The 25042-nt window shown below is 48.1% G+C and overlaps 1 protein-coding gene and 1 non-coding gene across 12 annotated transcripts in view; one reads left to right on the top strand and one right to left on the bottom strand.

Moving 5' to 3' along the window:
• The window catches only part of TSNARE1 (t-SNARE domain containing 1), a 791067-nt gene that overhangs the window by 488647 nt on the left and 277378 nt on the right, over positions 1–25042 (top strand). For all 11 annotated transcript variants that reach the window (XM_090040739.1, XM_090040746.1, XM_090040740.1 and 8 more), the window contains one exon: positions 20211–20283. In XM_090040739.1, coding sequence (XP_089896865.1) covers positions 20211–20283 — 73 coding nt within the window. The remainder of the gene's footprint in view (positions 1–20210; positions 20284–25042) is intronic.
• Positions 7014–7086, bottom strand: TRNAR-CCG (transfer RNA arginine (anticodon CCG)). Its single transcript has one exon. It is a non-coding gene; the product is annotated as a tRNA-Arg (tRNA).

The following is a 25042-nucleotide window of genomic DNA, read 5'->3' as shown; positions in this document are numbered from 1 at the left end:
GACCAAAGTTTTTCAATGGCTTGTTATTCACCAGTTACACTGAAAAAAAAAAGGTTGCCCTAAAAGTCTTGCCATCTAACCAGGGACACAATACCCAGGGGAACCCAGGACCTGTGTGAAAGTAAGATGATGTACATACATTCATTTGTAGCGGTCCTAAGTGCCTCTGCTTCCCATGGGCTTTCAGGGAGCTAGCCCACCCCCTCCCTTCAAGGGGACGGGAAGGGTAGGGGAGCACTATTGGGTGCTGACAGTCAGTGAAATCTCATGCAACACCACCTATACCCACCAACAAGTTCCTGTTCGAAACAGGAACATGTTTTGTGGCAGATCCACCATTTTTGTAGCATGCCCACCATCTTTGTAAGCACTACACACAGCCTAAGCATATGGGCACCTGCTTCCTGTAGCAATGAAAGAGCGTACGCAGCGCTATAAAAGTACCATGTACACATGGGTATGTATCATCTGAGCTAAGCACGTAGGTTTGAGGCTTAAAAGTTATGTGTTTGAGAGAAGCGAGGAAGGAAAAGAAAAGATATTAATGAACCAGTTCTAAGCCATCTGCCTAGTAATTTACTGTTGTTATTTTAAGATATCTCTTGCATGCTTTTGCTACTTAATATCACATGTATCACAGAAGCATAGAAAACAGGGGTTGGAAGGGACCTCAGGCGGTCACATCTACTTTGGCTTCCTGCTCAAAGCAGGACCATCACTTATTAATGAACTTATCATTAGCCCTCAATGCGGACACAAGTGTTCGAGTACAGGGACCTGGTTTCATGCAGGACTCGTTGCCTCTACGTCTCAGATCCTCAGGGTTGGTGATTGGAGGTCACTCTTGTGTGTTGTGGGCCTCGACAGATGGTGTGAGCTCCGATTGTGGGTATTAGTTCAGTTCTTAGTGAACCCGTGTGTGTATTCCAAAAATTCATCACGACACATATCAATTATTTAACTCACTCTCGGCACCAAGGACCGGGCAGACTCTCTAGGTCTTCCACATTAGTACTGAAACGTGGGGGTTGGAAATAGCAAAGCCTGCACTGCATCTACCTCTTTTTCAAATAGAGAGAGGATCTTTGGTCTGCACCATCGATGCAGTACTTTCCACCGCTTCTTAAGTCACTCATGTGCTCAGACCAGGCAGTAAGGGGGTTATTTCTCACCTGGGCTAGCCCCTTGGCAGCTGGAGCAAAGCACCATGTCTCTCTCATGCTCTCAGCATTTTCTGTCCCCAGTAAGCCTGGAGACTGAAATGTTGAAGCCCAGCCAAACTGTTTTAATTATGCAGCATGGTGCTATCTCTTCCCGAGATGACACAGGACCACTATGACAACAAAAATAGTGAAGGAAAGAGAGAAAACTCCCGCACCATGGTGGTTGAGCAAGTCCCAGAGGAGATCTAACTCAGTCTGTAATTGCTGTTCTGGATAGTTTCTGCCCTCAAAACAATTTTCTGCTGGTCTGTTGTTGCTGAGACTGAATCAGTTTGATTTATAGAATGTCATTTTTTTTTTTCTTCCTAGCGGGAGACAAGAGAAAAATATTTTTGAAAGGCTGTTGCAGGCAAGATTTAGGCTTTTATTTATTTATTTTACCCACTAGCCTCCAAGAAGCTTGCTGCCTTTTTACAGCATTTCCGCCCCGCATAGAAAAGGGCAGAAAGCTAGCTTTACATGTGCGGGGTCCAAGTGTTAAATATTGTATGTCATCCATCTTTATGCCCTGTGTCTTACTGGTACATAGGCCAGGCAGCGGAGAAGGATTTTTCCCCAAAAGTAGATGCCCACCCAGGACCGTGCAGGTTGTACCCCTATCAAACAGCATTCTGGTTACCTAGAAGGGAGCTTCCCCAAGGACTGTATGCACATGGACTGTGGGAGACTGCTTGAGAGGGGTTTCCTAAAGAGTAACGTACTCTGGATGCGTTATGTCCCAGGGTGCAGAAATACCACGTCAGCTGAGCATGAAGACATGGGGAACACACTTGATTGTTGGGATCCATTTCTGAAAGCGGGGGAAGGACAGACATCACATTTAGGTCTAAAAAGCCTCTGTATAATACGTCGAACACCAAAGTTCCTGTTTGCATAAGTTTAAAATTATTTCTTTCTCAAGCAAACTCCCTTAAAAATCAGTGAGACTCTTCAGTGAAGGACTTATTCATAGCTGATCAAGGACTTCAGTATTTAGGTGGAAGTGAAAAGGAAGGTACAAGAGGGAACAACCTTGTTCTGCATCCTTTGAGAGAGCAAATTCTTTTCCCATTACATATCTAGGTTTCCTCTTGTACCTGAACTCTGAAGTTTCGCTCAAATCTATTTACATTTAGGGCTGGTTTTTACAGTTAGCAGTATTGCTATATCTCTGCCCCTTTAGGAATGAGAGTGGAAGTTGACAGATTAACATTTGTGTTTCTGTCATTGCAAATATGCTGATGATGTGAATTCTCTCTGAAACGGCCTTCCTAGATTTATAATCCACTTTGTCCTCACTTGGTTTTAAGAATGCTGAAATTCTGGCCTTGTTATGATCAAAATTTGTAGAGACAGTTCTCCTGTGGCAGAGATCAGCCTTTTTAGTTAAATGAGCAGTTAATATTTTTTAGAATAAAATGTAGATTTTCCATCTAAAGACATCCAGAACTATGGAAATGTGAGGGTATTTTTGCTTTGTCCCTCTCTTCTGAAGGCAAGGGCTTTAAAGGAGGCTGCTTGTACCCCCCTCAGGGTAAGGAAGTGTTTGGAAGTATGCACAAACTATGCAAAATGTACATCCTATTCCACATGCATCACGACTATTGCAGCTCTTCATTCCCTCTTCCACATCTGTGTCCTCTCCCCCTCTCTCAGCCCATTTGCAATGGTGTATCTAAATGCCCTGAATCTTGCAAGTAATCCTCAGGTGCCCACAGATCCCTCTGGCACTGAGATGCAGGTGATCAACACCATACAGAGATGCCAAGCACTGGATAAAAAGTGACCAAATGCCTTAACCAGTCCAGCCGTGAAATGACCTTTTAAAAGGCTTCATTCTGGTTTCCTTTGCCTTACTAAAGCTTACCATTTTTGTATGCAGAATTCTACACATTACATCCCAGCATAAATCTCAGATGTCACTTGCCTTGATTCCTTCCACGTGAGTTTTTTGTGATGGTACTTCGTCTGCATCAAATCATACAAAATGAAGGCTAGAGGGGACCTCGGGGGTCACATCTAGTCTAACCCCCAGCTCAAAGCAGGACCAGCCCCAAATACTTCATCCCAGCCAAAGCTTTGTCTACCTGGGTTTTGGAAACCCCCAACAATGGGGCTTCCACCCCCTCTCTGGGTAACCTGTTCCAGTGTTTTACTACCTTCCTTGTGAGAAATTTCATCCTAGTATCTGATCTAAACTTCCATTTCTGCAACTTGAGCCCATTGCTCCTTGCTCTGTCATCTGCCCCCACTGAGAACAGTCCAGCTCCATCCTCTTTTGAACCCCACTTCAGGTCGTTAAAGACTGCTTTTAAGCCTCCTCTGTCTTCTTCTCTAGACTAAATAAGCCCAGTTCCCTCAGCCTCTCCTCACAAGTCATTTCCCCCAGCCTCTTCACCATTTTTGTTGTCCTCCACTGGACTCTCTAATTTGTCCACATTGTTTTTTTAGTGGGGGGCCCAGTAGTCCAGATGTGTCCTCACCAATGCTGAATAGAGGGGAATAATTACTTCCCTTTACCTAGTGGCAACCCTCCTACCAATGCAGCCCAGGATGCTATTAGCGTTCTTGGCACCAAAGGCGCACTGCTGGCTCCTGTTCAGCTTCTTGTCCACTGTCACCTCCAGGTGCTTGTCTGCAGAGCTGCTGCCCAGCCAGTCACCCCCAGCCTGTCCCGGTGCAGGGGATTGTTCCTCCTAAGTGCAGGACTCTGCACTTGTCCTTGTTGAACCTCATGAGATTCCTTTTGGCCCAATCCTCTAATTTGTCTAGGTCTCTTTGAATCCTAGCCCTACCTCCAGCATATCTACTACTCCCCTCAGCTTGGTGTCACGTGCACACTTGCCGAGAATGCACTGCATCCCATCTTCCAGATCATTGATGAAGACATTGAACAAAACCGGCCCAAGGACCAACCCCTGGGGCATTCTACTTGATACCAACTGCCAGCTAGACATCAAGCCATTGATTAGTGTTCTCTGAGCCCAATGTGACAGCCAATTTTCTGTCCACCTTACAATCCATTCATCCAGCCTGTACCTCCTTAGCTTGCTTGTGAGAACATCATGACTGTATCAAAAGCCTTGCTAAAATCAAGCTACACTACATCCACCAGTCTCCCCGCACCCATGCAGCCAATCATCTCATTGTAGAAGTCAATCAGGTTGATCAGACGTGACTTGCCCCTGGTGAATCCATGCTGACTGTTAGGGGTGTATGAAATGGGCCGTATTCGATTCAGATTTGGATTTGGCCTGAGTTGTGGACAGTGATTTGATTAGTTGATTCAGATCAGTGTCCGTGATTTGATTCAGCTGAATCTAAAGATTCGATGCTGATTCATAAAAACAGTGATTCAGCCCTAGACACAACTTTTATATGTTTTTTCTATGTACCTTGAGGTACCGGGCGTGCTTGTGAATGGTGTGATGCTGGGGTGGGTGGAGCATCGTGCGAGGCGGGGGGGGGGTGGGGGGGCGTGTGTTTCGCAGTGAACTTGGAAGTGGACCAGAAGTACTCCCAGTCCACTTCCAGGTCCACCACCAAGTGTGCTGGGCCTCTCCCCCCATGCTCCTCTGGCTCAGGAATCAGCCATGGGGTACCCTAGGTGCCACCCCCCAGGCCAAGGAGGCACCAGTCACTGAGCCAGGGGGGCGCAGGGGGTTCCCCAGCGCACTCCCTGGCAGACGCAGAAATGGAACAAAAGTGCTTCTGATCCACTTCTGGGTCTGCTGCCGAGCATGATGGGGACCCCCCCCCATGCTCCTGTGGAACGCTCCATCTGCCCCAGCATCTCAGTGTCCACAAGCCACCTGCTACCTTGAGTTATGTAGAAAAAAAACATTTAAAGCTGTGTCTATATCCGAATTGCTGAATCTCTCCGAATCGATTCAGAGGGTTCTGATTCAATTCAGAGAGATTAAAGGGTCTCCCAATTCGATTCAGATTTGGAGATTTGGCCACTAAGTCGGGCCGAATGTCCACCAAATCAAATCAGGGATTGAAGCTTCGTGCAGCCCTACTGCCTGTTCCTAATCATGCTTTTTTTTCCTCCAAGTGCTTACAGATGGACCCCATGAGGATCAGCTTCATGATTTTTTTTCCAGGGACTGAGATGAGGCTGACTGGTCTGTAGTTCCCTGGATCCTCCTTCTTCCCTTTCTTAAATATGGGCACTGTTTGCCCTGTTCCAATCATCCGGGACCTCTCCTAATCTCCACAGGTTTTTAAAGGTGATGGCAATGGATCTGCAATCACATCAGCCATCTCCCTCAGCACCTTCAGGTGCATCTTATCTGGCCCCAGGGACTTGTATACATCCAGGTTTTCTAAATAGTCCCTAACCTGTTCCTTAACTACTGAGGGCTGCTTGCCTCCTCTCCAAACTGTGCTGCCCAGTACAGTCGTCTTGGAGCTGCCTTTGCCTGTGAAGACTGAGGCAAAAAAGGCACTGAGCACTTCAGCCTTTTCTACATCCTCTGTCACTACGTTTCCTCCCCCATTCAGGAAGGGACTCACACTTTCCCTGGTCCTCCTCTTGCTACCAACATACTTGTGGAAACACTTCTTGTTACCCTTCACATCCCTTTCTAGCTGCAACTCGAATTGTGCTTTGGCCTTCCAAACTTCTTCTCTGCATGCCCAAACACTGCTCGTATTGTCTTCCCTAGTTATTTCTGCAAGTCCCCACTTTTTATAAGCTTCCATTTTGTGGCTTAGTTTACTGAAGAGTTCCCTGCTAAGCCAAGCTGGTCTTCTGCCATACTTGCTAGTCTTCCTGCACATCAGGATGGTTCGTTCCTGCACTCTCAGTAAGACTTTTTTAAAGTACAGCCAGCAATCCTAGACTCCTTTCCCTCTCAGTCTGGCTTTCCAGGGAATCCTGCCCATGAGTTCCCTGAGTGAGTCGAAATCTGCTTTTCTGAAGTCCAGGGTCCTTACTCTGCTGTTCTCCATCCTTCCTTTCCTCTGGTTCCTGGACTCCATCATCTTGTGGTCACTGCTGCCCAGGTTGCCATCCACTACTACATATCCCAACCAATTCTCCCGTTTGTGAGCACCAGGTCAAGAAGAGCATGGCCCTTAGTTGACTGCTTCAGCACTAGCACCAGGAAGTTGTCTCCAGCACTGGATTGCCTGTGTGCTACTGTATCGCCCTCCCAGCGGATGCCAGAGTGACTGAAGTCCCCCATGAGAATGAGGGCCTCTGATCAGGAAACTTCCACTCGTTGTTTGAGGAAAGCATCATCTACCACATACTCCTGGTCTGGTGGTCTATAGCAGACCCCCACCATGACATCACCCTTATTTCTCTTCCCTCTGACTCTAACTGAGAGCCTCTCAACAGACCTGTCCCCAGTTTCATACTGGAGCTCTGAGCAATCATATGGCTCTTTTACATAAAGTGCAACTCCTCCTTCTCTTCCTCCCTGCCTGTCCTTCCTGGATAGTCTGTACTTGTCCACTATAGTGCTGCAGTCATGCAAGCTCCAATCGAATCTCTGTTATTCCAATCACGTCATAGTGTCATTACTGTGTGAGGACTCTCAATTCTTCCTGCTTGTTTCCCAGGCTCTGTGCATTTGTGTACATACACCTGAGGTCACTAGTTGATTGCCCTGATTTCTCAGGAAGTATGAGATCACCTCCCCTGTTTCCCTCCCTCCAGGGCTCCCACTTACATCAGGGTTTTGGGCTTCATCCGCTGGCAAGCCTACTTGAAAGACCTCCTCACTAGGTTCACACACCTGTCTGTGAAGGTGCTCTTCCCTTTCTTCCGCAGGTGAATTCCATCAAAAGAAAGGATCTGCTTGACCCAGGTGGGACTTGAACCCACAATCCTCAGCTCCGGAGGCTGATGCCTTATCCATTAGGCCACTGGGCCTGGTATACTATGTACCCTTTCTTATCGCTGCTCTTTTTACTGGAAGCTTCTCCTTGTCCTTTTTCACAAATGGCCTGATCCCATGCCCCCTGAAATTGCTGATGGGCTTCCCATTATCTTTAGCAGGTTTTGGATCCTTAAGCAGAGAGAGGCAGTTAGCTATTTTAGTGTGAAGTCAGGCAGAAGGCAGGGTAGTGTTGCACCTTAGGGCCTTGTTACACGGTAAGTTTAGGCAGCTTCTGGAACTCTCAACCCCTGGATTAGCTGCACTTTAACACCTTTTAAGTGGTTTAAAGCACTGATTATTTGGCTTAAAGTTAAACCAATCCAGGGGAGGATTGTCTCCAAACCACCTACTTTTGCTCCTGTTCCATTACGGTGTGGCCACTTCCCACTTCACACAGCTATTCCACCCAAGTTGAAGTCCTCCAGTATCCCAGGATGCAGTGGCCCCTTCTGGCTCAGAGTGAGTGGGATGCCAGGGCCCCACTGCCCCTCTGGCCTCCTGCTCCTAGGCCTGCCCCTGCTCACTGAGCCTCTAATAGCAAGTCAGAGCTGTGCAGGTGAAGGGCAGTCAGAGTAGGCGTTTTGCCATAAGGTGTGACTGCTCCACTAAGCTGATTAACATTCGTGCGGCGGCTTTCAACATAAGGTGTAACAAGGCCTGTACAGACTACATAAATCAAGGATGCATATGCTTTCATAAGTACACTTCTTTATCAACCCATTTGAGACCTTCAAACTCCTCTTCTTATTCTAGCGAATAAAGCTGATGATACTGATCTACATGTTGGATTTCTGCTCTGGGGAAAGAGGGTAGTGATGAGACATATCAGATCCTTCCCCTGACTGTAGCTAATTAGATTCAGAATTGGTGCTAGAGAAGGAAGGCCAATGCTCTTAGTAATTCGCTGATCATCCTGCCTGGCAGAGAAGGAAACTTTGAAACACTCACTGGTTGTAGCAATCCAAAGCACTTTGCACTCTGTCTTTGTTCTTGGGGAACTTGTGAGACATTGAGTACCCCGTTTGGAAATGCATACTCGTTTGGAAAGTGGAAAGCTGAAGTGCTTTCACTGGCAGGAAGGTTTGATGCTTTTCTATGATATAGCAGTTCCTGAGAGCAAGGTCCAAGAATGTATCTCCTCCATATTGTCTTTTATGAAACATCCTTTTTTCAAATTTATTTTTTTGCCTATATATTTTTTGGGAGGAAATACTTATTAAATTGAACACATGAATACTTGATTAAATTATCCCACAAATTCCATGCTGCAGGTTACATCTTTCTACGCTCCCTGCTTTTGCTACTTACTGTTTTGCGTTGCCCAGCCAGGGCAGGGTGGGCTTGGGACGGATCCGCGGCTCATCCAGGGGGTGTGCAGCAGGGGAGTGGCAGTTCCCGCTGGTGCACACCGCTCATTCCAGAGCCGCTCATCCAGCAACTCATCCAGTGCTCACCTGCTCATGCAGCAGCTTCCACCACTGCACAGGAGGGCATGGGGGGCATGTACCCTGTGTCTGTGTGGGGCAGGGCAGGCTGGGGCTAGGGCTGCACCAAGCTCTTCCTGGCGGGGTGGGGCTGCTCTCAAAGTGGATGGTTGTGGTGCTGGGAGGTGGGGATGGGGGGGGGGGGGGCTATGGCAATTTTTGGGGTGGCTTCAGCCCCTGCCCCACAGAGATCTGGTCACATGCCCTCCCTCCCATGTCCTCCTGGAGCAGCAGTGGGAGCCAGCGCATGAGCAGGCAAGCACTGAATGAGCCTCCGGATGAGTGGCTCCCGGATGAGTGGGGTGCAGCGGCAGGAGCTCGCCCCCCACATACCCCCCAGATGAGCCGTGGCTCTGTCCTGTGCCCAACTTGTCCCGGCTGTGCTGTGCTTGCCCCAGCCCCTGCCCAGCCCAGTCCCACTCTTTCCTCACCGTGGGGGCCTTGATCTGCCCCCCCACCTTTCCTTTCCCTTTCCCCTCCCCTTCCATCACAACACACTTACTAACTGGAGGCGGCTGTCCAAGCTGCCGGGCTATGCTCCTCGCTACCTGTGCCGCGCTGCGGCTGCGCACATGCACAGGCCATTTATCAGCCAAATTATTGGCCTGATACAGCCAATTTCCGATACAGACAATTTTCTTTATATCGGTGCCGATCTGATATCAGACTGATGTTTTGGTGCACCTCTAATTTCTAAAGTGTTTCCCTTGCTGACCTTTCCACTGCAGCATCTCTGCTGCATTTTGGGGCGCCATAGTTTTAAGCATTGCTTCAGCCTCTTGAAAGGGAGATCTCCTATAAAGTAAAAGCCCAGGCACCTGGGTACGATACTCATCTTTGAAGCACCGTAGTATACAAATGATAGTAAGTTTCTCTGACCTACGTTCTTTTCATTGTCAGAAAATCCTCAGATAAAGCAAGCAACTATTGTTGGCAATGATCTGCAGTTCATTTTGATTATGTTCAGTGGGGCAAACTGTCACTGCATGCATCTGAACCTCATTGTGCTCACTTACCATCACCAGCAATGGAGTTACCGGAGGGATGGATTTTACCCCATGTGAGATAATCGCCATGCTGCTACAAACGTAGGGAAAAAGAAAAACAACAGTGCTTTACTTTCAGCATGGCGCACCCCCGCACTGAGCTCAGCACATGTGCAGAAGAGGTACTGTGTTAATTTGAGCTGGCTCGCCCAACATCTGTATAGATCGGGTGCTGCAGCAAAGCCTTTTGATGCTTTTATCTAAGAGCTGATTGAAAGCCCCACTGAAGCACCCAATCTGTGCAGAGATAGGGGATCTGGGTCAAATTAGTGCTCTTCCTCTTCCAGTAAAATGCTGTATTTTTTGGTGGGGAGAGGTGTGGGGGGGTTCACATCTGCAAGTGGCTAATGTGCTCAAATGCAGCTAGTAATGCAGATTTGAATGCACAGATCCTACAAGTTCCTTTCCATTGGAGCTGGTTAAGATACTGTTGGTGAGGGCAGCAGACTGAAAGACTAAGCAAAGTTTTCTCTGGTGCAGAAGCCCTTATGTAGAGTTTAGATTGTGGTTTGGATGTATGGGATGGCTGGATAGGAACAATCCTGTCTCACACAGGGGGTTGGGCTAGATGTGACCTCTGCAGGTCCCTTCCAGCCCCACTTCTCTATGACTGTATGGCTCAGTATTACAGGAGCCAGTGATTTACACCAGGGTTTCACTTAGCCCCAAGGGAGGAAACATTGTTTTCCCCACATAATGTCATGCTTTGTTAATACACCTGCGGCAGTGGCTATTTTTGCACTCCCCTTCTCCCATAAAAGCAATATCAGGGCTGCAGCCTCAGTCACTCCCTCAGTTATACTGTTGCTATAATTAAGCAACATGTTCAAATTAAACCTCTTTTCCTTGCCTTGCTCAGCCTACCCCTTTCCCAAAAATTGTCACACGCTTTGGAAACACAACAGTTTTTCCCTTGGAAACAATTTACCACCACCAGGATGGAGTGTGATCTCACATTACTTAAACTCCGTTAGTTTTACAAAATATTCAGCAGAACTCATCCTAGTTATGAATATTGCCATACATAATTAAAACTCGACTGCACTTGACAAGCAACTCAACGCAGTGTGTTTGGTGATATATTACCCTCGCCTTTGTATGTTGTCCTTTTCTTTTTTTCCTTTCCCTCGGCTTTTGTTTCTTTCATTTCTTCACTTTACTTAGTAATTTGCCATATTCAGTCATTCACAATGGGTCTCCCAGGCTTTATTACAAATTAATGTGATTCTACGCATTATATAATTAAGTGCTATTCTACTTACAATTGCATAGTGAACTGAAAGAAGAAAGAAAAAAACCATGGAGGCAGTTGACACTGTTTATAAATTCAGCACTGGGGACAGCCTGGCGGTCTAAGCATCAGGTTGGAAATACTCTGATTCCTCATTAGAAGGAGGCGAGAAGAAGATGAGGAGGGCGGGGTGTCTCAGTGGAGATTTTCTTATCTGATGATGGAGTTGCAATTATTATCCGTGAGGGGAGTCTGAGGAAGGAGATACTGCTGTGTCATCCAATGAGTTCCCAAACATATTCGGGAGCAGCGTTCCCCCAAAGCTGTGTGGCGTGCACGGCTGCGCAGGATCACCTGGCAGCGCGGCATGAACACACCCGCGTGGCCACGCAGCTTAGAGGGACCGCTGTTCTGCAGTATACGTATGCGATTCCCCACTCCCTGACACAACAAAATGTACAGGAGGGTCCGTCCAGGAGCATATAAATGTCCTGGGGTTTCCAAAGCCCCAGGTTGCTGGCATGGTGCTCACGCACCACCGCACCTACAACTCTGGCCCATGCAGGAAAGTTGATGCTGCCAAACCTGGTTACCATGCACGGATCAAGTCAAGCAAGTCCACTCTGCTCGGAGTCAACATCATTAACTATTTAGTAACAGTTTGCACAACAGCAAGGGTTTGCCCTTGTTCCATTGCTGTTCCAGTTGTTCTCGTCTCTCCGAGTGTCCGCTCCCTCTCTCTCCGTATCGCAGTCATGCGGTATTATGGAGGTGTAATGGCATTGCCACAACCAAGCCTGTATTTAGTTTTTCCTGCACTCTCTTTGTTTTAGATGAAAAACACACTATATCTTCCTGCACAAAACTTCCGTATAATGCTTAATTTTATTTTTGAGGAGTTTCACAGAAGTTAGCTGAGTAGTTTCTAGATCCCAATCAATTAAAAATGGCCATCTCCTCTGGAGTTTATATTATGAATTTCAGAGTGAGCTAGACTCCTCTCACATATTTAAAAAGGTACAAAAACAAACAGTATGGGAAAATTTCAGTTCATTTCAGTATGGTATGCCTTCCTGGACTTCCGGAAGGCATTCGACGCTGTCTCTCACCCCGTTCTCATTAAGAAACTGGGGGGCTGTGGCATCGATGCCCACACAGTCAATTGGGTCGCCAACTGGCTGGAGGGCCACACCCAGAGGGTGGTAGTGGATTGGTCCTTCTCAACCTGGAAGGACGTGGGCAGTGGGGTCCCACAGGGCTCGGTCCTCGGCCCCGTACTGTTCAACATCTTCATCAGTGATTTGGATGAGCGGGTTGAAAGCACCCTGTTCAAATTTGGTGATGACACTAAGATGTGGGGGGAAGTGGGCACACTAGGAGGAAGCATCAGGCTTCAATCAGACCTAGACAGGCTACAACGGTGGGCAGATGAGAACAGAATGGAATTCAACACAGACAAGTGCAAGGTGCTGCAACTGGGGAGGAACAACTGGCACCATACCTACAGGCTGGGGAACTCCCTTCTTGTCAGTACAGAGGCGGAAAAGGATCTTGGAGTCATCATTGACTCCAAGATGAACGTGGGCTGGCAGTGTGGGGACGCGGTCAGGAAGGCCAACCGCACCTTGTCCTGCATCCACAGATGCATCTCGAGCAGGTCCAAAGAGGTGATCCTCCCCCTCTGTGCGGCACTGGTCAGGCCGCAGCTGGAGTCCTGCGTCCAGTTCTGGGCGCCGCACTTCAGGAGGGATGTGGACAGCATGGAGAGGGTCCAGAGGAGGCCACTCGCATGGTCAGGGGGCAGCAGGGCAGGCCCTACGAGGAGAGGCTACGGGACCTGAACCTGTTCAGCCTCTACAAGAGAAGGCTGAGGGGGGATCTTGTGGCCTATTATAAATTAGTCAGGGGGGACCAGCAGGCATTGGGAGAATCACTATTCCCCCAAACACTGCCAGGAGTGACCAGGAATAACGGTCACAAGCTGGCAGAGGGCAGGTTTAGGTTAGATATCAGGAGGCGCGACTTCACGGTCAGGGCGGCTAGGGTCTGGAACCAACTTCCAAGAGAAGTGGTGCTGGCTCCTACCCTGGGGGTTTTTAAGAGGAGGTTGGATGAACATCTTGCTGGGGTCGTTTGACCCCAGTATTATTTCCTGCCATGGCAAGGGGTTGGACTAGATGTTCTGCTCAGGTCCCTTCCGACCCTAGAAACTATGAAACTATGTGAAGAATCTGGTTGGGGGATCCCTGGGGTTATCTACAAATTTGGCTAATTTAGAAAAGGACAATAAAGTTATTATGGCAGTAAGTCTTAAATGTGGAGTTATGCCATGCATAGCTGAGAACAACTATGCTTGGTTGTCCCATATTTTTTATGGATCAGGAACGGTTGGCCCACTGCAGGTAAGCCCTCTGTAAAAGTGTTCAGAAATGCTCTTGACTAGACTGCATAATTTCATCATAAAGTTCAGGATCTTCAGCGCAAACAGCTATGGCTTTGTGGAAAGCCAGGGCCTTTCAGAAATGGTAATGTTTGCTGTTCTGTGCTCTTTAATGGGCCAAACGCTTTGAAAGCCACCAGGGTCCTTTGTCAAACAGCTGCTGCTTTGCAACAGCTCCACAGAGCACATGATTCGGAGAGAGAGTTTCAGAGAGACCAGAGTCATTTATATTCATACATCGTGAGGCTGGAAGGGACCTCGAAAGATCTTTGGGTCCAGCCCCCTCCATCAAGCAGGAAAGCCAACTGTGGTTTAGGTGACCCCAGCAAGGTGACTGTCCAGTCTCCTCTTGAAGATATCCAGGGTAGTTGATTGCACCACCTCTGGAGGGAGTTTATTCCACAGTCTGTACACCCTGGTTGTGAAGAGATTTTTTCTCATGCTGAACCTGAATCAATCTTCCAGGAGTTTATGGCCATTACTCCTGGTTTTCCCCTTGGGTGCCCTGGTGAACAGTTGCTCACTGAGCCCTTGATGTATTCCTCTAGTGTAGTAGTAAGCTGCTACCAGATCCCCTCTCATCCTTCTCTTCCTTAGGCTGAAGAGTCCCAGATCCCTCAGCCTTTCCTCGTATAGCTTACCTTTTAAGACTCTAATCATACGGGTGGCTCTTCTTTAGACTCTCTCAAGCTTGTCCACATCCTTGTTGAAGTGTGGTGCCCAAAACTGGATGCAGTGCTCCCGCTGTGGTCTCACCATTGCTGAGTAGAGCAGGAGAATCACCGCTTTGGTTTTGCTGGAGCTGCATCGATTGATGCATACCAGAGTATTATTTGCCCTACTGGCTACAGCATTGCACTGCCAGCTCATATTCATATTGTGATCTGTTATTACCCCCAACTCCCTTTCATTCGTGGTGATAGTCAGTTTGGTGCTTCCAAGCCTGGTGTGTTGGGCATTGCTCGTCCTGAGGTGGAGCACTTTACATTTCTCACTGTTGAACTTTACCACACTGTAATCCGCCCAACTTGCCAGCCTGTCTAGGTCCTCCTGTATCTGTAGCCTATCTTCAAGTGTAACTACGCTTTCCCATAACTTGCTGTCATCTGTGAACTTGGCCAGTGAATTTTTCACTCTCACATCCAAATTGTTAATAAAGATATTGAAAAGTGCTGGACTGAGCAACAACCTCTGTGGGACACTGCTGCCTATTTCTCACCAGGATGACACAAACCTGTTCACTACGACTCTCTGGGTCCTGTCCTGCAGCCAGTTTCTCACCCACCTGACTGTCTTGGAATTAAGGCCACAATCCTCCAATTTTCTCTTGAGGACATCGTGGGTTAGTAGATGAAAAGCCTTTTGAAAGTCAAGGTATACAATGTCAACCTGCTCTCTCATGTCCAGGTGGTGAGTTACCTGGTCATAGAAGGAGATGAGGTTGGTAAGGCAAGACCTGGCCACGACAAAGCCATGCTGGCTGTCATTCAGGTTCTTACCTTCTGCAAGCTTATACCAGATAGACTCCTTGATGAACTTTTCTAGGATTTTCCCTAGGATGGAAGTTAGGCTGATTGGCCTATTGTTACCCGGGTCCTCCCTCCTGACCTTCTTGTGGATGGGCACAACACTGGGCCTCTTCCAGTCCTTGGGGACTTCCTCAGAGCACTATGAGTTGTGGAAGAGTTTTGCCAGGGACTCCGCAATGACTTTGGCTAGCTTCTTCAGCACTCTCGGATGAAAATCATCCAGTCCCACTGACTTGTATATGTCTATTTTTTTTTTTTAAATTGGTCATACAACAATTCTACTGTAATAGTAGGAAGGTGATTATTCTGACCATGCTTATCCTGTACTCTACCTGGTCTGGTTTTCCCCTTGGTCCGGTGAAAGACCAAAGCAAAGTAGTCATTCAGAAGTTCATCTTACTCCTGTGTGCTGGGAAACAGCTCTCCTGAGTTGCTGAGCAATGACGCCATACTCCCATTTGTTTTCCTCCTGTTCCCTATGTACCTAAAGGAGGACTTCTTGTCCTTCGTTCCCATTGCTTATCTAAGTTTGGTTGTGACTTTAGCCTGTCTTATCTGTTCCCTGCAAATGTGAGCCATTGTGGAGTAGTTCTCCTTGGGGCCCGCCCCGAGCTACCATTGTTTATAAGCCTCTTTCTTCTTTCTTAAGAGGACCATGATTTCCCTGTTTAGCCAAGAGGGCTGGGAATGAACTTCCTTTGTGCTTCAAAACATGGGGTAGTGTGTTGGGATCATTTTTTCTGACAAGCTGCAGGGTGCCACGCAGAGAGCATGTACGGGGGACGTGCCCTGTGGCCGTGTGCTGCAGGCAGCGCACACTGCCCACGCCCCCCTGCCGGCTCCGCACGCCACATAGTGCAGCTGCACGCCATATCTCCTCCCCCCCCCAATGCTGGGAGAACCTGCCAGATGCGGGTGGTGAGGCACATGGAGGGAGGGGAGAAGGAGCACACAAGGCATGTGGAGCACCTACATCCTGTAGCACGCAGGGCAGAGCACACCCCCCACCCATGCTCCCCATGTGACACCCTGCAGACAAGTTCCCTGCCCCTCCCGTGTTTTGGTTCTCCTGGCGGGGCGTGGCAAGCAGGGAGGGGCATAGCCACAGGGTGCCGCACGGCGGATGCTCCATTCTTGGCAGGTGTTGCCTGCACCCCCCTGCCCACTCCCCTCACAGCACACTTAGGGCTGTGCACCACACACACACCCCCCGGCACGGTCTGCGCCACACCCACCCTCACCCCCATGGCCACAAGCCACCTCCCCACACAGCTGGTCCCTGCAGGGGGGAGCACAGTCTGGCCCCACCCCCTTGGCTCCCACCTTCGCCTCTGCCTGTCCATCTGTCTGTCCTAAGTCTCCAGGCCATGCATGTGCAGTTGGCCTGGACTGATATGGACAGACAGACAGAAGTGGGGGACACGGCACAGGGGACGCAACGGTGGGAGTCTACTACAGGCCTTCCACCCAAAGTCAAGAGTTTAACCAAGAGTTCACCTGGGAACTGGCCAAGGTCACATGCTCCAGGACCATGGTTGTCATGGTTGACTTCAGTTACCCAAATATCTTGTGGGAGGATCACTCAGCAAAATCTGAGCGGTTGCAAAGCTTCCTATCATGCATGGATAACCTCTACCTGACTGAATAAATCTATGGGGCAATGAGAGGTAAAGCGCTGCTCGACCTGGTACTGGCTACAGGGGACGACCTAATTGGTGTCTTAGTGTTTGATGGGAAGCTGGGTGACAGCGACCACGAGCTGATCACCTTCACCATCCGCCGTAAAGCTGGCAAGTCAGTCAGCAACATGGAAGTCCTTGACTTCAAGAAAGCTGACTTTGACAAGCTCAGGAGGCTTCTCAGTGAGGCCCTAAGGGACCACAGCCCCAGGGGGAAGGGAATTCAGGAAGAGTGGTTGCTCCTCAAGGAAGCGATCCTCAATGCACAAGCTATATCTATTCCAACACAGAGGAAAGGCAGTAGGAGGACACAGCAGCCCCCCTACCTCTCCAGGGACCTAGCAGACCTCCTGAGGCTAAAAAGAAAGGCCTACAAAGGACGGAGGACGGGATTCACCTCCAAGGAGGAATATTCTGCACTGGTCCGGTCCTGCAGGGAGCAAACCAGGAAAGCCAAGGTGGCAACTGAACTCCAACTAGTTTCAAGCATCAAGGACAATAAAAAGTCCTTTTTCAGATATGTTGGGAGCCAGAGGAAAAGCAAGGGCAACGTTGGACCCCTGCTGAACCAGGTGGGACAGCTGACAACTGACGCCCAGGAAAAAGCCAACCTATTAAATGAGTACTTTGCATTGGTCTTTCTTCAGTCCCATGGGGCGCCCGTGCCGGCTATGGGACAGGGGGGTCCGGGTAAGGGAGATCCCCTGCCCCCCATCAATGCTGACCTCATGAAGGAACATCTTGGGAAGCTGGATACCTTCAAGTCAGCCGGCCCTGACAATCTGCACCCCAGGGTACTCAAGGAGCTGGCGAGCGTCATAGCCCAGCCCCTGGCATGGGTCTTTGAGGACTCCTCGTGCTCTGGTGTAGTGCCCAAAGACTGGAAGAAGGCCAATGTGGTGCCGATCTTCAAAAAAGGGAGGAGAGTGGATCCGGCTAACTACAGGCCCATTAGCCTGACGTCTATCCCGGGGAAGTTCTTAGAAAAGTTTATTGAAGAGGCCATCCTTAATGGACTTGGGTGATGCCAACATCCCGAGAGATAGCCAGCACGGATTTGTTGCAGGTCTTGCTTGACCAATCTCATTTCCTTTTATGACCAGGTCACCTATCACCTGGACAAGGGAGAAGAGATTGATGTCATATATCTTGACTTCAAAAAAGCCTTTGATCTGGTATCCCATGATCACCTCTTGGCCAAACTGGCCAGTTGTGGCCTTGGGTCCACCATGATCTGCTGGCTGGAGAATTGGCTCTGTGGTTCGACCCAGAGGGTAGTAATTGTTGGAAGTCACTCATCATGGTGTCCTGTGACCAGTGGGGTCCCTCAAGGCTCTGTCCTTGGACCCATATTGTTCAACATCTTCATTAATGATGTGGACATTGGAGTCAGAAGTGGACTGGCCAAGTTTGCCAATGACACCAAACTTTGGGGCAAAGCATCCACGCCAGAAGATAGGCGGGTGATCCAGGGTGACCTGGACAGGCTCAGCAAATGGGCAGACGAGAACCTCATGGTGTTTAACATCAAAAAATGCAAGGTTCTCCACCTTGGGAGGAAAAACCTGCAGCATCCTTGTAGGCTCGGCATTGCTACTTTGGATAGCACTACAGAAGAAAGAGACTTGGGGGTCAGCATTGACCACAAGATGAACATGAGCCTGCAATGCGATGCTGCGGCTAGTAAAGCGACCAAAATGCTGGCGTGCATCCATAGATGCTTCTCGAGCAAATCCCGGGACGTCATTCTCCCCTTGTACTCAGCCTTGGGGAGGCCGCAGCTGGAGTACTGCGTCCAGTTTTGGGCTCCACAATTCAAAAAGGATGTGGAGAAGCTTGAGAGAGTCCAGAGGAGAGCCACGCGCATGATCAGAGGTCAGGAAAACAGACCTTATGATGACAGGCTGAGAGCCACGGGACTCTTTAGCCTGGAAAAGCGCAGGCTCAGGGGTGATCTGATGGCCACCTATAAGTTTATCAGGGGTGACCACCAGGATCTGGGGGAACGTCTGTTCACCAGAGTGCCCCAAGGGATGACGAGGTCAAACGGTCACGAACTACTACAAGACCGTTTCAGGCTGGACATAAGGAAGAATTTCTTTCCTGTCCAAGCCCCCAAGGTCTGGAACAGTCTGCCAGCGGAGGTGGTTCAAGCACCTACATTGAACACCTTCAAGAGTAAATTGGATGCTTATCTTGCTGGGATCCTATGACCCCAGCTGACTTCCTGTCCTTTGGGCAGGGGGCTGGACTCGATGATCTCCTGAGGTCCCTTCCAGCCCTAGTGTCTATGGAATCTATGAAGTGGTAAGGCCTTTATTAGATTAGAACTAATTAGAATGTTGTATGTGTGTGTGTATATATATAAAATAGATATATTGATTTGCTAGTTTCGCTAATAAAAGGTATCATCTCTGAACCAAGAGTTTTTGTATTAGACCAACACAGCTACCAAATACATCCCTGAAACCGGAAGGTAATGCATACACTATGTGGTATGAGAGTTGGGGTTAGTATAGGTAAGCATTTGACACAGACCCAGAAAATCAAGAAAGTTAAGTCATTTATCATGACATACCTTTAACTCCTCCCCAAAAAGACACATCCCTTCCAGCACCCACTAGTGCAGAGAGCTTGATTTTTTAGCATCAATACAGGAGGGGACAGCTGGCTCTGGATGGAGGCATGGAGTTCATGCATGGGGTGGCTAAGAGGCTGGATCCCTTCTGCAGCAGAGTTAAGCTCGTGGTGAGCTGGCTGTGTTTTTTGGTGGATAGTCTGGCAATCAGTCATGTGTTTCTTCATGGCGGAGTGCAGACTGCATCATGTAAGACAGTAACTTTTACGTGTCTTCTTTTGTGATAGGTACATGAGGCACAACAGTCATAACTTGAACTCAGACCAGTGGTTTTGTGATGATACAGCGGGGCAGCACATTCAGATCCTTATGAATGGCAGGTTCTGGAAAAATTCAAAATTCCCAGCAATAAAGTGCTCTATCTGAGTGCTCTGCTGCTGTTTTATATAGCCTTTTCTCTTTTGAAGTCAACATTATCCCTTTTCTAGATCCATCACTCTTATTAGAGGAAGCTGGGATTTGATTGTACCTACCTTACCTACTAGGTTGTTAAAGGCTGGCGGCTTTAATACCAAGGATTGAAGTTGCTCTGTTTTAACTCAAAAAAGTTTCTGTTGCTGCAGCCTGTTAGATTAATTTATGCTTGGAAACGGTGTAAGTGAATTAATTGCATTCTCTAGCCATGCCCTGACCATTGTAAAGAGGGATAGAGTTTAAAATAAACCACTTTTCAATCATATCTCAGTTCATTTAGTGATACTCTGTCACAACAGATTGTTGCATCGAGGCAAGTGAATGGTCTAGCTCAAGCACAGGTCCTTGGAGATGGAAGGATATTTGCTTTTTGTTCCTCTGTGTCCCACAGTCCTGCAAAGCTGCTGTATTACCTAATAAGTGTTCTTGCTCCTTTCCCAAAGGGTTAATTTGGTTGTGTCAAGTGCAAAGTTTTAATAACTCAGATCTAGGAAAGTGTTTCTTTAAGAGGGGATTTAATTTGGGGATATTTTGCCTTTCCTGTTCCATTCAGAAAAAGAGAGGTACTTTTTCCCAAACGGGAAGAATCAGAGCACCTGTTTTCCGAGCTGGTGTTGTCCGTTGATCACTAACTTTTTCAACTTTCATCTTTTCAGAGTGACATGTTGGATGTCAACCAGATCATTAAAGACCTGGCCTCCATGGTCTATGAGCAAGGAGACACAATAGGTAGGTATTGCCGTTACTCTCAAGGTATGTTCTTTATGATCACATTTAGATATGAGGTTACAACTCGGCTATTTAGGAATGTAACGGACCCAAATGATTCTAGCACTGGGGCTGCTTAAGGCAGCTCAGTTGCCACACAGACTGTGTGTCTTATACCATGGCAGGGTTTGTATAGAGGTCCCCTGTGGTTTTAAAAGCTCCCCATGGTGTGGTGGTCACATGCCTGGGATAGTCAGCTGTTATGGTGAGTATCAAAAAGAGATTTCAAGAGAGAAACAATCTTTTGCCCATCAGAAGTGACAGAAATGTAGGAGAAATAGTCTTAATTAGAATGGGAATGACTCCTTTCTTTCGGTCAGTAATTGAAATCCAAGACTACCGTAGGAAAGCACATAGCTTGATTCTGCCCCAAGGACAATCCTTTTTCCCATTCTTTTATTTCTTGGTTAAAATTGAAGTAACATTACAGTGTGATATGCTAGGAGGTATACCCTCCAAAGTTGTTCCAAACTTAGCCCCTCCATGCTGTCTAGCCAGCAAAAGCTGGGAACAGCAAGGGGTGCATACTGGTGCAGTGGCAGAAGATGCAGAGAGTGAGGAAATTCCCGGTATTGCTCCCCAACATCCACCTCTAAGCCTCAGGAGAGGAAGAGAAGAAAATGGCAGGAAAATACAGGAGATCCACTCCTCTTAAAAGCTCTCTTGCCCTTATCTCCTTTGCCACCATCTCCTGTTACAGCAAAGAGAAGGATCAGATATTTTTTCTCTCCCTCTTGTTTTACAGTGTGAAAAAGATCAAATGAACTATTCAGTGCTTTAAAAAACTATTACCAGGTTTTTCTAACCCGAGTGCCGAAACATAAACTCTTTGATCCAACATCAACTCTTTAGAAAAGCAGGCCAGTTGGCAAAATCGAGGTGTGTTGCATTCGGTCCTAGATGAAGCACACAAATGCTGCAGGTAGGGACACCTCTTAGTCCTGCAGTTAATCATACAGTGGCTGCACCTACAACTTCATTAATTTACTTTTGCTAATGCATATTAAATATAGTACCTCCATCATGAGGTACTAGAAAAAAGTTTCATAGTTTCATAGTTTCTAGGGTCAGAAGGGGCCTGAGCAGATCATCAAATCCGACCCCCTGCCATGGCAGGAAAGAGTACTGGGGTCAAACGACCCCACCAAGGTGTAACCTCCTCTTAAAGACCCCCAAGGTAGGAGCCAGCACCACTTCTCTTGGAAGTTGATCCCAGCTCCTAGCCGCCCTGACCGTGAAGTCGCGCCTCTTGATATCTAATCTGAATCTCCCCTCTGCCAGCTTGTGACCGTTATTTCTAGTCACTCCTGGTCGCGCTCAGGGAAACAGGGACTCCCCCAATGCCTGCTGATCCCCCCTAACTAGTTTGTAACAGGCCACAAGATCCCCCCTCAGCCTTCTCTTGTGGAGGCTGAACAGGTTCAGGTCCCGTCGCCTCTCCTCGTAGGGCCTGCCCTGCTGCCGCCTGACCATGCGGGTGGCCTCCTCTGGCCCCTCTCCATGCTGTCCACATCCCTCCTGAAGTGCGGCGCCCAGAACTGGACACAGGACTCCAGCTGCGGCCTGACCAGTGCCACATAGAAAGGGAGGATCACCTCCCTGGACCTGCTTGAGATGCATCTGTGGATGTACGCCAAGGTGCGGTTGGCCTTCCTGACCGCGTCCCCACACTGCCGGCCCATGTTCATCTTGGCATCAATGGTGACTCCAAGATCCTTTTCCGCCTCCGTGCTGACGAGAAGGGAGTTCCCCAGCCTGTAGGTATGGTGCCGGTTGTTCCTCCCCAGGTGCAGCACTTTGCACTTATTGGTGTTGAATCCCATCCTGTTCTCATCTGCCCACCCCTGTAACCCGTCTAGGTCCGACTGCAGCCTATTCCTCCCTTCTAGTGTGCCCACATCCCCCCACATCTTAGTGTCATCAGCAAATTTGAACAGGTGTTTTTTGCCCCCTCGTACAAGTCACTGATGAAGATGTTGAACAGTGCGGGCCTGAGGACTGAGCCCTGTGGGACCCCACTGCCCACGTCCCTCCGGTCGAACATGACCCGTCCACCACCACTCTCTGGGTGCGGCCCTCCAGCCAGTTGGCGACCCATTTGACTGTGTGGGTGTCGACACCACAGCCCCCCAGTTTCTTAATGAGAACGGGGTGAGAGACAGTGTCGAAGGCCTCCGCAAGTCCAGGAAGACTATGTCCACTGCTACACCTGCATTTAATGATTTGGTGACCTGTTCGTAGAAGGCCACCAGCTTGTTCTGACAGGACCTGCCACTGATGAACCCATGTTTGGTTGCCCCTAAGCGTGATCTCCCCTGCTGGTCCCTCATGGATATGCGCCAGAATAATTTTCTCAAAAAGCTTGCCCAGGATCAAGGTAAGACTAACTGGCCTATAGTTTCCTGGGTCCTCCTTCTTCCCCTTTTTGAAGATGGGAACCACGTTGGCCCTCTTCCAGTCCTCTGGCCCCACACCAGAGCACCACAAGTGCTTATAAAACCGTGCCGGGGGTTCTGCAATGACCTCAGCCAATTCCCTCAGTACTCTGGGGTGGAGATCATCTGGAACAGCCGACTTGAATACTCAGGTGTGATAGCCTGTTTAACAGTACATTAGTGAAAGTGCATATATATATTTTTGTGACTCTTTAATGTGCATTAATATAGGCTAATGTGCATTAAAGTGCATGTGTAGATGCATCTAATGTTTCCCTGCTTAGGACCCCACACCCTGTGTTCATTAATGCATGCCACAGCCACCACGCGGAGAAGTCCCATGCTCATTTGCAGAGAGGGAGGGCAACCAGAATGACATCTAAGCTGATTCCTTGGTGTGGCCGCTCTCCTCTGTAACTTCTTACTCCGATTTGTCATCAGCAAGCACAGCTGATGTTAATGCCTTGAGGGGCATGCAAAAATACACCGTTTTTCCCCTTGCTCTTGTCACCAAATTCCTTATGGCAAGACATATCTAAAATGTTACTTTTGTGATGGAGGTGGCCCCAATATTAACTGACCTGGAACAAAAGTGGTACAGAGGAGGGCATTTGTGTCTATACCAATATCATGCTTTTAAGCGCCCCCCCACCACCCAGCAGTATTGTTAACCTTCCTTATTTTTTTCAGAGTAGTTTTTCAGTCAGTCGGACAATCGAGGTATCTCCCCAAGCTCATACTGTTCATCTTTTGCTGTTTATGTTGCACACAAGTGAGGTAGACTTAACAATCAGAAGGTAAAGGGGGCTGAAATGCTCTGAATAAAAATTCACCTTCAACGGTGAGAATTTTTTTTGCTATGCCCATTTTTTAATTTACTCCCATTACACACATACAATGAAAGCTCGCAGTGTCTGCGCTCATTAAAAACAAATCTTAATAAAATTAAACCAACCAACAAAAACCATTTGGTTGGGGAATCTGTGTCTCACCAGCCAACAGAATGTACTGCTCTGGCCAGATTATGAGCTCAGGTCACCCCCTTGTTGTCTACCCACCCAAGCTTGGTAGAAACAATGAAAAGGCAGGTTTAAACTTATTCTTGGGAGAAAGGAAAAACCCACAAGTTTGTAGGAACACCTTAATCAGCATAGTTGCCAAGTTGGTCTGCTTAAAGCCAGTATACCCATAGCACCTATTAAACATAGCAAAACTGTAGGGCTCGGGAAGGTTGAATGAATGGAGGAGAAAAAACGTGAAGTTGCTGAGAATGCATCTGCCATATATGCGTCTTCCACAAATTTATCACTGTCCCTAGAAACCATGATCGGTGCTCCCAGTCATAGTATTCTCATTTATGCTACCTGTTAGGTGAGCATGGATCTAAGGATAACGAGAGCAATGAGCCTGATTCATTAAAAACTCAATAGTTGTATCAGTAACGCAGATTATCTTTGCATCAGGCACAGCTCACTTGTGTATCAGGCTATAGCGGTGGCGACCCCAGACAGCTTCCAAGGAAGTGAGCTTTTTGATCATCTTCTCCACCCTCTTCCTCACTGCAAGATATGTTCCACAAATCCCTGTCGTATTGCCTGTAAATACCCTGTCTTAGTTTGGCACTCTTATCACTGGTAGTAATATGTCTGTGATCACCCTGAGCAGGTTGCTCCATTGTGTAATCAACACAAGCTATTTTGATGAAAACAAGATTACGCCATGTTGGTCCTGTAATTATGTGGACAGCAGCAAATATTTTCCCACCTCCCACCACCTTGCATTACATGGAACCACATCTCAGATGTATCACTTAGAAACACTGTCAGTCTTGGAAAGCCATGTCTCCATGCAGGGAGGGAAGGTGCATTTATGTACAGAATCCCAATGTGGGGATGGGAAGCACCACTTAAAAACACCCCACACAACCCCAAAACATGACACAATGCCTATGTGGAATCCCCTTATGGGATTTATATGCCCCCTTCCTCAAGCGCATATAAATACCCAGGATTTGGTGCCTTTCTAGGAACCAGCCTCAACATGTTGATATGCAAGAGAAGTTTCACCCCCAAGTCTGCAACTGCTGCTCAGTTGGCTGCTTCTGGCCCTGCTGCTCTACATTGTTACCCTCCGCTGCTGGAGCTCTGCATCACAGGCTGCACTCCCATACTAAAACCAGGAAGCCCAATTTTAACCAACAAGAGACCGACGTGCTGGTGCAAAAAGTCACCAAGCATTACCCGTTCCTATTTGGAGCTTTGAGGAGGACCCCAGCTAGGAAGCAC

The sequence above is a fragment of the Crocodylus siamensis genome, chromosome 3 (genome assembly GCF_052110815.1).
Source record: "Crocodylus siamensis isolate JL-2025a chromosome 3, ASM5211081v1, whole genome shotgun sequence".
In the NCBI taxonomy this organism is placed as follows: Eukaryota; Metazoa; Chordata; order Crocodylia; family Crocodylidae; genus Crocodylus; species Crocodylus siamensis.
This window is presented reverse-complemented; position numbering and strand designations above follow the sequence as displayed.